This window comes from Arachis stenosperma, chromosome 6, assembly GCF_014773155.1.
Source record: "Arachis stenosperma cultivar V10309 chromosome 6, arast.V10309.gnm1.PFL2, whole genome shotgun sequence".
Classification (NCBI taxonomy): domain Eukaryota; kingdom Viridiplantae; phylum Streptophyta; class Magnoliopsida; order Fabales; family Fabaceae; genus Arachis; species Arachis stenosperma.
Genome location: NC_080382.1, coordinates 146,375,137 through 146,387,351, shown reverse-complemented (window position 1 = coordinate 146,387,351; position 12,215 = coordinate 146,375,137). Strand labels below are relative to the sequence as shown.

The following is a 12,215-nucleotide window of genomic DNA, read 5'->3' as shown; positions in this document are numbered from 1 at the left end:
GCAATACTCCATCGGTTTTTGGAAGAGCACCCCGATCCATATCCATAAAAAGAATAACATTATGGATCGGACAAAATTTAACATTTAGGGCCCGTTAATTATATTAAATAATATCCTTGTACATCCAGCAATCCATTGGTCAGCGGCAAACTCTTAGAGCTCAGTACCGCAATTGATTAATCTTTGACCTATCGGGTTGGGGGATACCGTAAAAAACCCAAAAAAGTGTATTTTTATCTCTGAAATTTGGCAAAAGTTTTAAAAATACTCTTAAGTTTTATTTTGTTTTAATTTTGTCCCAAAAGTTTTCAATTTGCATTAAACATACTTTCGACGACTAAAATTTCAAAAAATTTAAGATCAATATAATAATAATACATAAAAATTATACTTGATTTGCTTGTGTTGAGGGTTATTCTTATGAAATTATTGTTGAATTGGTCTTAAATTTTTTGAACAACTAGCCGTTAGGGATATATTTGATACAAATCCAAAACTTTTGGGACAAAATTGAAACAAAATAAAACTTAGAGATATTTTTAAAATTTTTGTCAAATTTCAGGGACAAAAAAACCCGTAAGTGAGTATGAGGACAAAAAGTATATTTTACCTATAATAATAATAATAATAAATAAATAAATAAATAAATAAATAAATAAATAGCAACTATATAATAATAAACAATTATTATAAATATTATTATTATTATTATTGTGATATCTAGAATCATTTTTGGAGAATATATTCATATATTTTAAGCATTTGTTAAACTGAAACAATTTCAAAGTTTAAAATGTTTGTTTTTTAATAATATACAAAGAGTCCTACTACTTTCTTGAGCAATACGAAGAAAAAATTATAAAAATAAAATAAAATAAACAAAGAAGGGAGAAAGGAGAAAAAGAAAAGGATTGAGAATAGTAGCAAGTTTTATTGCTTTTCGGGGGTTTTCAGTTTTCATTCTTCAGCTGAGAAAAAGAAAGAGAAGCGGAAACCAAACCCCAACTCCAAACCTACCCCCAAACCTCTAAACGACAATGTTCAGAAACCAATACGACACCGATGTTACTACGTGGAGTCCCGCTGGGAGGCTCTTCCAGGTTGAATACGCAATGGAGGCAGTGAAGCAGGGTTCCGCCGCAATTGGCCTCCGATCCAAAACGCACGTCGTTTTAGCATGCGTCAACAAGGCCAACTCCGAGCTCTCTTCTCACCAGAAGAAGATCTTCAAAGTCGATGACCACATCGGCGTTGCCATCGCCGGACTCACCGCCGACGGCCGCGTTCTCTCGCGCTACATGCGCAACGAGTGCATCAACTATTCGTATACCTATGAGTCTCCTCTTCCCGTTGGACGACTCGTCGTTCAGCTCGCTGACAAGGCTCAGGTATCAAGGTCTAGGGTTTTCGGTTTTTTGTTACTGTTATGGTGATTGGATCGTGCAATTACTGTGCTAGGATTTATTTTGTGTTTTGAAATGTTTGGATCTGCATATGCAGTTTTGGTGTTTTTTTTATTAATTTGAATTGTCAAATTTGACAGTGCTATAATTGTTGATTATGTTAATTGTGGTGGAATTGATTGGTTTTTAGGTTTGTGGTGTTATTTGTAACTGTGAGTAGTGATGAAGTGTGGAAGTTCTCTTTTATGATGAATTGAGGGTTTTTTAGTGTGGTTTAGTCATCTCGATTACGGTGCTAAAATTGGCTATGATGAAAGGATGATTGTATTTGGCATCAGCTATTACCAGATATGTTCAAATTCCGTTCTTTTAAGTATTTATTACCTTGATTTTTGACTTTGCAGTGGTATTGAGTGTTAAAAACAAAAAGTTTCTTTAAACTGGTACTGTTTGCTATAGTGTTAAATATGAGATGTTGTGGTTATGCTGCTTGTAGTTTGTACATTCTAACTAAGTGGCTGGAAATGATTACAAATCTGTTTTACTTTGTGATTTTTGTCTTCTGTTTTTGGATGTATTTGTGATTGACCTCAAAGTTAGTTATGGGATGTGCATTTTGAAATGTTGTCAATCTTTTCTTGTTCTGTTTAGAGGCTATTGAGCTGAGCTCTTAAATGTGAAATGACTAGTTAGTTGCATGCAAAAACTAACAATCTTCTTCGGTGTCTTTGCTGCTAATGTAATGGGAAAGCTATTTAGCTATGATGGGGGAATCAGTTCATCTAGTGTGCCTTGTGGTGAGTTATAGTCATTAACTAGATGTGCTTCCTCTAATTTGGTTTGTGAGAGGCCATTGGTCCAGTCTGAAGTTTGAATAGCTCATTGAATCTATGCAACATATTAATGGAGTGAGAGAAAATCTTGAATGGGACAACATCTGTATTTAACACTTTATTTGTGTTATGCATATCAAGGCATAATATCTATGTCATGCAACTCTGTTTACCTGGCTTTACTTTGAAGATATGTGGTGGGGTGTTGAAGATATATGCAACTCTATGCATATTAAGGCATGCATAATGTCTATTTTGTAAATATCTACAAAATTGATGTATGAAAGAAAGAAGTATTTGCTGAATTTATTATAAGAACTCTTTCTCTTGTGATGCAATTTTAATGGCAGGTTTGCACCCAGCGGTCATGGAAGCGTCCTTATGGGGTTGGCCTCTTGGTCGGTGGACTGGATGAATCAGGAGCTCACCTCTATTATAACTGTCCAAGTGGAAACTATTTTGAATATCAGGCTTTTGCAATTGGTTCTCGCTCACAAGCCGCCAAGACATACTTGGAACGCAAGTTTGAGAACTTCATGAGCTCCTCACGCGAAGAACTGATTAAAGATGCACTTATTGCAACTAGAGAGTCTTTGCAAGGTGAAAAGCTCAGGAGCTCCGTATGCACTATTGCTGTGGTTGGAGTTGGTGAGCCGTTTCACATTTTGGATCAAGAGACTGTACAAAAGTTGATTGATGAATTTGAGATTGTTAGGGATGATGAACCTCCGGCTGAACCTCAGCCTGCAGCTGAGCAGGATGCTCCTGCAGATCAGGGTACCGGTGCTGATCAAGGTGCAGCCGCTGCAAGTCCAGATGTTGCTCCTATGGACATTTGATAATTTAAGCTCCAGCGATAGAGGGGTTAAGAACAGTTATTTACAGATGAGTAGAATTCATGGTGAGTGTGTCATGGGAAAAGATATCTCTTTGATGGATTTTATTTTCTTAATCATGTTGGTTTATGCAATTCTTCCATGGCTGATAACTGAACAATTTAGTGATACCGTTTGATAGACTTTGAAAGTGTTTGATGGAACGCTCAATTTACGGCTTCATTCCAGGTAAATCTAGTGAAATTAATGGTGAAAAATGATGCTCAAAACTATTACCCAAATTTGGCCAATCTGAGGCATATGCACCATACAATGCATGAATGTTTGCGATTGTTCTGTTCGCATATGATTTTCGTTTGTGGAGTGGGATGAAACTCGGTAGAAAGAAATGTTTTAGTTACAAATAGGGTAAAGAGAAAGAAAGCTCTGCTAAAAGTCACACTTGATGAATATATTGTGCGTATATCTTTGGAATTAAAATGTTTTGAGACAACGGTGCTTAGCCTTATAAATATTTGAGTTTATGGCCTGGAATCAACCATATTTAGAGCCGTGTTTGAGTTCTAGTAGGGGTAGCAAAAATAAAAAACAGTAACAAAACATATATGATACATTTTATATTTGTTTTTTATTTTTACCTACTATATTATACATAATAAAATATTTTAATATTCATTTTTTTGTGAAAAAATTATATTTTTTGAATTATTTATCTAAATGCTACAATTTTGAAACAAATACTATTATAACTAAAAATTCAAATACAAAATAATTTATTTATAAACGGCTATTAATAAAAAAAATTTCATATTTTAAGTTTTTTTTTTTGAGAGTTTATTTAAGTTATTTATTTTACTCAAATTAGCCTTAAAGTGTTTCATTACTATGCATATGTTTACAGTGTAAAACAGTTCTAGAATGTTTTTTAATCAAATACGTGCATTTAGGACTATTATAATATCGAATAGTTTTATCAAATATCTATGCTAATATGACAATATAGGACTAAGTGTGTATGTAATTTTTTTTTTTTTTTACATTGACTGTATCCAATTCAATTCATATCTTGTTTGATAATTTTTAAAATAAATAACTAAGTACTCATATACACAAGTATGAATTACTAAATGGAAACAATATTTGGAAGCTGCCTTATCTTTATGTTGGATAATTTAATAAGCTTATCTTCCATGCATAGAACAAAGCAGTCCAAAAAATGGAACACTATAGCTGCCATTTGATGGTAATAAATCAAAAGAAGAATAAAAGTGGAAACATGTATCTCAATGGAGGCTATTCATTCATTTGGATGTATCAGGCAAAAGAAGATCCTTTAACTGCATCTGCTTGAACATCCATTGCCAATTGTCTAATGTCACTTCACCACCAAGAGAACGAATAACAGCTCCACCACTGCATGCTCCTACTTTGCAACAATCTTCAAGTGAGAAACCCTTTATAACGCCATACAAAAATCCACTAGCAAAAAGGTCCCCTGCTCCAGTGGCATCGACTGCCTTTGCTTCCCCTATCGCCGGTACTCGCACAATCTGCGACAATATTAAACGTAAAACATAATTCAAGAAATGACTAAACATAACATAACTCTTATGATAATGACTTATTAACAATCAAATATCTCAATAGTAATTTGTTTTGGTACAAAATAATTTACAGTTTGAGCTTAGCATGCCAAAATTATGGAAAAAATGACATTTAATTTTACACAACTTTCATTAGTTTGATTATCAAACTCACTCAATAGATGAAAATGAACCTAATAGTGATGATAGGTCTATTTGAATATGCTCTCCATCTTGAACACTAAGTTATATGTTTAAATAAAATTGATCATGTGCTGCAAAATCAAAATAATTAAGATAATATACCTCCTTTCCTTGTTTTGCAATGCATCCATTGGCACCAAGTGTTACTACAGCCCATTTGCAATATTCGGCCAAAAATTCTACGGCAGCCACCGGATCAGCATTTTCTTCACCCCTAATCCATTGCAAAGAATTTTGCCATGAACAATCAATAGAACAACATAACAAGTGAAACTAGATCAAGGTGAAGCTGAGTTGAATACAAATGGCAGCCACCTTAAAAGTTCCATTGCCTCATCTTCATTTGCAAAGCAAAGGTCTATGTTCCCAGACTCTATTAGCTCCAGGAGTGGTTGTTTGAAATTCCTGACCATCTTGCCAAAGTAAAGGGACCATATAAGATGAGTGATATAGTTTATATAGCTCATGTGTTTGGATAAGGTATCTGAGACAAATCTAGACACACAAAAAAAGTCTCTCTAACATGTTTGGTTCTAACAAGAACAAGACAAGAAAGAAGAAAACTTTTTCGGCACCAGTCCAACCAACTATGTTGGTGGTCCACGGTGGTCTAGGAGGGCAGTGTGATAAAATTTGTATCTTTCTCCCTGTCTCGACAACCAAACAAGTTTTTTCATAACTATTTCTCTATTTTTGTCTAAGAGACAGTATCCAAACACAAACTTTAAACTCGGATTAAGATTGGAAGATAATACATTTCGGGCTTTCGGCTAAATGATATCAGAACAAGTTGGGAGCGAGTGAGATTTGATTTATACCTCAAAACTAGCCAAATCCAAGGAAACAAGAAGACCTTCTTGTTTGGCTAAAAGAATAGCAGCTTTAATAACCTCCAAATTAAGTATTGCATATCTCATCACCAACCACTGAAATGTAAATATAACAGTAACTAAGAGTCACAGCAGACAAGTTGCCATATTCAAAAATATAATTCAGTTCAAAGGCTCAATATATATAATCCCCAACATAATGAAAATATCTAAATATGATAAGAGCGAAAGAGTCTTATGTGATGAAATGCTATTTAGTTGATTAAGTCACCTTGGAGCACTTAAAGTCTTCATTGGTCAATTCTTCTGCCTGCAGAATAATGAAGTAAAATTCAAACATTACAAAATTTAACTGAATCCATATATATTCTGCTCCAAACTCTACATATTCATTGAGAGAACAGAGTCATGTACCTGAACTTTCACAGCATTTGAGAGACATGGTCTCATTGTACGGTTTCCCAAGGCATCAACCAAGCAAACACACTGTTTCACAAAACCAAGTTGTCAAAATTCTTGCACAATCACTTCACTTGATATGTTATTTGCAAACACACACTTATTAATATTAGTATATAATTTTGTCTTTGACTGGTATCCGAACCCTATTATCAGGACTCAACTAATCTAGCTCGAGGAATTGTTGCTACCTCTCCTGACTAAGGACGAATCCAAGTGAATTGGGGGCATGTACCTCCACTAAAATTTGGGCATTTATTTATAAGTATATAAATTTATACATATCTTACTCTTGAGAATGTCTTATATTTGCCCCTGTTACTAAAATTTCTAAATCCGTCAATGCGTCCAAGCACAAGTTCCTTTCACCCTCAGGGCTCAAACTTGAGAACTATAGGAAGAGGGCAACATTGCCTACCACTCGAACATTCCAATGGTATTCGATTAATAATATGATGTCTATAGAATATAACTAGAGATAAAATTTCTCTCTAATTTATTGATAAAGCAATTCTTTCTAAAACTGAAGACTGAGCAAACCTGTGCTGTGTGTCCCTTCTTCTTCCTCAGCCTTGAGAGGTCCACACCATTGGATTTCATGTTATCAACAAAGAGCTTGCATTGCTCATCGTCCCCACAAGCACCAATAATGCCACTAGAGATCCCAAAGCCACTACTTAGCCCTCTGATTGTGTTTGCAACACTGCCACCAGCCATGGTCTTAACCGGGCTCGAACCATCATCAGGGGATGATAGAACATGACTCTTCACTTCCTTCAGTATAAAATCAAGCTCCTCAATTCCAACCTGATAAAATCATTAAGAAAAGGAATCCACCAAGTTAAATTCTACACTCTCATGTCATGTCAAATAGTATTTGCTACAATATGATGTGCATGAATAATGTGTCAAGATTATAGGATAGTTGATCAAAACATACATAACCACAAACATCTGTAATCCTCCTAGTAGGTACAATTTTGCTGAGTATTGAAAATTTCACAAGAGACATGATTCTCCCAACACCAATTAACTCAAAACCTACTCGAGGCTGACCATAGGTAAAAACTGTTAAATCGTTTGACATGTTTAACTAATGAATCTCACCTATCGTTTTCTATGGTGATTATTCACGTGAAACTATTCACGTGAAGTTGTCTTAGCATGAAAATGATAGGTGAAAAAGGCGGTTTGACATATTTAACTAAATTGTCATCTAATAATTCTCGACTATCATTCTCGCATATCCACACTTTCTTCTAATTAACTTCTACTACATGATATAAGTTACCTTAAATATGATGTGATGCCTAGGAAAATATCTAAGACTAACATAACAACACAATATACCAAAAATGTAAAAGAAAATTGAGATACAAAACACAAGGACCTACCTACCTAGTACCTAGTAGTAACAAAGAACTCATAGAAAGTTATAGGAAACGAATTTGTTGAAGAAAAAAGAAAAAGTGAAATAAGTGAAGGGGGTTAATATATACAGGTATGGAGCCACCACGTTCACCGGGAATTTGATCTAGCAAGGACCAATCGACGCGAGCCACGTGGTCCACGAGGGCAAAGGGTTGGAGACCAAGTACGAGAGGACGAGAATGTTGTTGGTCGTGTATTGTAGTGTGGTTAGACAAAGGTTCAGCTCCCATTATGGTTTTTGTATGATATATTGATATGTTTAGTGGTGGTGTTTTTGGAATGCTATATATAGAAATAGAGAGAAAATAGAATAGAATAGAGAGATAGAGAGATAGAGAGAATTCTGAAATGAAATGAAAGAAAAAACTGAAGAGAAGAGAAGAGGGATCAGAATCAGATGCCGCAGGCGCACGGTGCTGCTGCACCAAACTTCCGTGTATTGCGCTCCCTATTATTTTTTGGATTTACCATATGAAAAACATGTTAAAAAATAAAAATTAAATTAGGTTGATTTAGTGGTTACATCTTTAGTTTATTTAAATAAATGTAGGGTTTTTTTTGTGACTAAATAAATATAGGGTTTGAATAATTTATTAGCCAACTTTAAATTTTTTAAATAGAGTTTTGATCCTCAACAAATTAATTTTTAACTTGTTGAGAATTTTTTTTACCAAAGATAGAGAAATTCGAATTCGCGACCTTTTAGTTGAGTATAGAAAAACTATACCATTATTTAAGTTATAACTCATCGTCTAAATAAGAGTTGCCGTGAAAAAAATAAAAAATATGTTAAAGATTACTAATTAAAAAGAAATTATAATAAATATGTAACATTTTAATTTTTAATATATTTTTTGTGTGTTTATTAAAATAAAAATTATTAATAATAATTTTTAAATATATTCTTGCTAAGATTTTTTTTAAGAGTTATACCTAAATTATTTCTGAAAAAGATTTTATTCATACAAATAAATCTTTATATTCCATTTTGTATGTTAGACAACTTTCTATTGTTAAATAAATCTCTATATTCCATTTTGTAGAATCTATAATTTCATCTAGAATGATTTGATAACCAAAATTTTCTGAAAATTAAAATAACCGTCAAAATTTTATTTTCTGAAGGCCAATATAGAATATTACTCATTTTTCTCTATTAAAAAAAAAAGATTTACTAAGGCATGGAGTAAAACTTAAAATTTAAAATTCATTTTTTACGGGTAATACTTATTTAAAATTCAGTCTACCTTCGCTACATTAATTCTCTTTGTATTATATTGTACTTGCTTTTGCTACTTTTTTTTTTTTGGCTCTATTATGTGTTGTTTAATATTGGGAAATAAATTTCTTATGCCATTTATTTTTCATAAAGTTAGTACATAAAAATTTTTCACCATTTTTTACTAAATTTATTTAAGTATCTTTTCCATGAAAGTAAGAGATATGCAAGAAAAGATATAATAATCAGTTAATATTTAAATGATTGAATATTTGTATTGATATAATTTATATCTAATTGCAAACATTAAACTTGTCTACAAAAGCTTGGCCATGTTTATATCTGGTAGAACATACTCTTAAAATATAAGAATAAATTGAAGGTTTTTACAAAGAACTATATATATATATATATATGGTGAACGTGTAATTTAGCTTTTCGTCACTTCCTTTTATCTAATATTTATTTTTTTGTTGAAATAAAAGAAAAAAAAACTAAGATATTCATGATAGTGTTTATAGATTGGTCAATGATCAAATAAAGATGAAAATCTAACTGAATAGAGCTACTATATTTGAGAATTCAACATGCAAAGTATATATATATTAGTGATAGGAACTATAATATATATCTATAATATCACTCGTTGTTCATGGGAAATGGATGATTTGTTTTCTTGTCAATAAATGATTTTAATGGATTAATTATTCCATTATCACATCATTATTAACTGATCTCTAATTTTTGCATAGACAAAATTCTGCTTTTTTTTAGTTACAAAATCGAGATTGTATTTGGTTATTGTGTCAATATAAATGAGATATATAAATATAAATAAGACAGATATAAATATACAAGAGTATATAAATACATAAGATATTAATTTTATATTGTATTTAATAAGTTAGACAGAACAAAAAATTATCAAAAAAATTAACATTTTAAGTTAAAAATTTGTGTCTTCATCATTTTTGTTATACATGTACTTAAGCCAAAATTCATAAGGGATTGAGGGTACCATTTTCTGAAACACTATACCATTTGACTATAACTCATTAGCATTTGTTTATTTTTTTGGTATTGTAATGAATGGAAAATTTATTATTTATTTTATATATTTTTTCATATAAAATTATTCCTAAATTGAATTGCCTGAAAAAGAATCTAGCATGATGAGCAAATGGCGGAAGGTATGCATTATAAAGATGACATAGAATTCCAAAGTCATTGTGGATTTGTATACTTATAATATAGGCAATGATTTAAAGATAAGTGTATTAAATACAACAAAGTAATTTAACAATCACTATTCACTTTATCCGAAAAATGATATTGAGATAAGGTTGATAATGCATTTTCATATTTGCTGACGATATTCTGAGAATACAATGTATATATGTAAAGTAAAACGTAGCATTCTCATTCAACCAAAAATAAAATCAATTTCCTTTATGGCAATTTAATGAAATTTTAGCAAAGAAAATAAGGTAGAAAATAACATATTTTACTATACCAAATTTAAGTTTATACAACAAAGATACTTCATATATACTAAAAATATGCTATTAAATAAGCTGCTTTGTTGTTGCATATATATTTATATATATTGATTCACATATGTTTTAATTAAATAATCAGTTACTAGAATAATTAAAATTATTATAGTAGAACAAAATTTTAATAAATAAATTAAATTTGTTTACAATAGTATAATAATTTTTTTATATAAAATATTAAGCATGTATAATATATTTATATACATAATAACTAATTAACAACTGATTTTATATATGCATATAATATAATTTTATATACAAATATGAGCAATGTTATGTTCATTTTAAATATGAGATGATCTAAATATCTCAAATGATAGGTTTTGCTCCCAAAGAGCTCTCTCAATTATTGTTCAAAATTTTAGAAAAGGGGCCGAAAAGGAATCAAGAGAAAAGAAGAGAGAACGTGATCTCCTTTCACATAACCATAATTGAGGTGAGATATGGCCGGTTGAAGAACCTTTCTTTTGTTTGTGATGAATAGAACTATTAATGTAGCTGAAATCAAGGACCAATCATTTGTGTCTTTGTGCAACTTTTTTAGATTCCCATTCATCAGCATCTCACAAATGACATAAAAATCATAATCTATGCACATGCTGCATGCCTATGACTAGCATTAATGACACCCTATCACTAGATCGGTTAAGTAAATCTCGGATGTTCGAATTACACCTTGTGCATAGAGTTATTTATTGGTAAGTGGTGCGGTATTTTACAACCCACAAACTAATCGACAAGTGCATCGGGTCGTACCAAGTAATATCTTACGTGAGTAAGGGTCGATACTATTTGAAAATTCAAAAGCATTAACAGTAAATTCAGAATATTAAAGACAGGCAAATAAATAAGTTGGGAAGGTTTCAGAGTTATCTATTTTTTCGAATTAATTTTTCTTACTAACTATTTTAATCATGCAAGATTTAATTCATGGCAAATTATGTGTGACTAGACCCTAATTTCTTAGACCTTCCTAGTCTCTTCTAAAATTCATTAACTGCGAATTCCTTGGTCAATTAATTCCAATTAAAAGGTGATGATCAATTTTTAGTTTATATGCCAAAAGAATTCTAATTATCCAAAAATAAGGGGATTATATGTCACGTATCTGTTAAATACAAACAATTAGAAATTCAGTATAATATGTTTTCAAGCTGTTGTTCAAGTAAAGAGCTTTTTCAATTTTTACAAGAACTCAATTAGAACATGGGTCATACTTTCGTTCCACCCATATTTATAAAATAAAGAGCGAAAACAATTATTGAAATATAAATCAAAACTTGGATTAAATTAGAAAGATCAAACGAATCAATCCATACAAATAGACAGAGCTCCTAACATTAACAATGAAGGATTAGTTGCTCATGGTTCAGAGAAGAAAAATAAGGATTCTGGTAAAATGTCCGTGTTCCCATCTGATGGCATCTAAATTCCTATTTATAACTAATCCTAATAAATTTAAAATCTAATTATCTAAAATTAAAAATAATATCTTTTCCTAAAAATCAGATTTGAATTTAAATTCAAATTAATTAACAAGTCTTTAGCTGATGGGTGGAGACCACTTGATTATCCATTCTGCAGCTTCTAATCTGTGTTTTCTGGGTTGGAAACTGGGTCAAAACAGCCCGGAAATCGCTCCCAGCGTTTTTCTGCGTTTTTCTGCACGTCGCTGAACAAATCTTCAATTCACGTGTGCGCGTCAGTCACGCGCACGCGTCGCTCCTCGCAGCCATCTCCTTTGATTCTTGTGCTGCAAAAACTCCATCAAATCCAGCCGAATGCTACCTAAAATAAATAGTATTGCAGAAAACTCAAAATAGCATCCATAGTGGCTAAAATATAATTAATTCTTGATTAA

The 12,215-nt window shown here is 31.8% G+C and overlaps 2 protein-coding genes across 3 annotated transcripts; one reads left to right on the top strand and one right to left on the bottom strand.

Moving 5' to 3' along the window:
- Positions 1-886: 886 nt before the first annotated feature.
- On the top strand, positions 887-3,294 carry LOC130935478 (proteasome subunit alpha type-1-B-like). The gene is made up of 2 exons (XM_057865239.1): positions 887-1,388; positions 2,587-3,294. Exons 1-2 carry the CDS (start codon positions 1,038-1,040, stop codon positions 3,073-3,075), a joined length of 840 nt encoding a protein of 279 aa, XP_057721222.1. The 5' UTR covers positions 887-1,037; the 3' UTR covers positions 3,076-3,294.
- Positions 3,295-4,068: 774 nt separating this feature from the next.
- LOC130932757 (uncharacterized) lies at positions 4,069-7,931 on the bottom strand. 2 transcript variants are annotated; one of them, XM_057862166.1, is made up of 8 exons: positions 7,648-7,931; positions 6,689-6,955; positions 6,104-6,175; positions 5,961-5,999; positions 5,678-5,785; positions 5,175-5,272; positions 4,962-5,073; positions 4,069-4,622 (listed from the first exon to the last, which is right to left on the bottom strand). In XM_057862166.1, exons 1-8 carry the CDS (start codon positions 7,807-7,809, stop codon positions 4,374-4,376), a joined length of 1,107 nt encoding a protein of 368 aa, XP_057718149.1. In that variant the 5' UTR covers positions 7,810-7,931; the 3' UTR covers positions 4,069-4,373. The 2 variants fall into 2 exon arrangements, with proteins under 2 accessions (XP_057718149.1, XP_057718150.1); XM_057862167.1 differs by lacking the exon at positions 7,648-7,931 and adding an exon at positions 7,089-7,439.
- Between the last annotated feature and the right edge of the window lie 4,284 nt (positions 7,932-12,215).

Excerpts from the sequence above, each read along its gene's own strand:
- LOC130935478 (XM_057865239.1), top strand. The coding sequence starts at position 1,038 with ATGTTCAGAAACCAATACGACACCGATGTTACTACGTGGAGTCCCGCT. Across the intron at positions 1,389-2,586 it reads AGCTCGCTGACAAGGCTCAG|GTTTGCACCCAGCGGTCATG; the intron begins GTATCAAGGTCT and ends TTTTAATGGCAG.
- LOC130932757 (XM_057862166.1), bottom strand. The coding sequence starts at position 7,809 with ATGGGAGCTGAACCTTTGTCTAACCACACTACAATACACGACCAACAA. Across the intron at positions 6,956-7,647 it reads AACGTGGTGGCTCCATACCT|GTTGGAATTGAGGAGCTTGA; the intron begins GTATATATTAAC and ends TGATTTTATCAG. Across the intron at positions 5,786-5,960 it reads AAGACTTTAAGTGCTCCAAG|TGGTTGGTGATGAGATATGC; the intron begins GTGACTTAATCA and ends TTTACATTTCAG.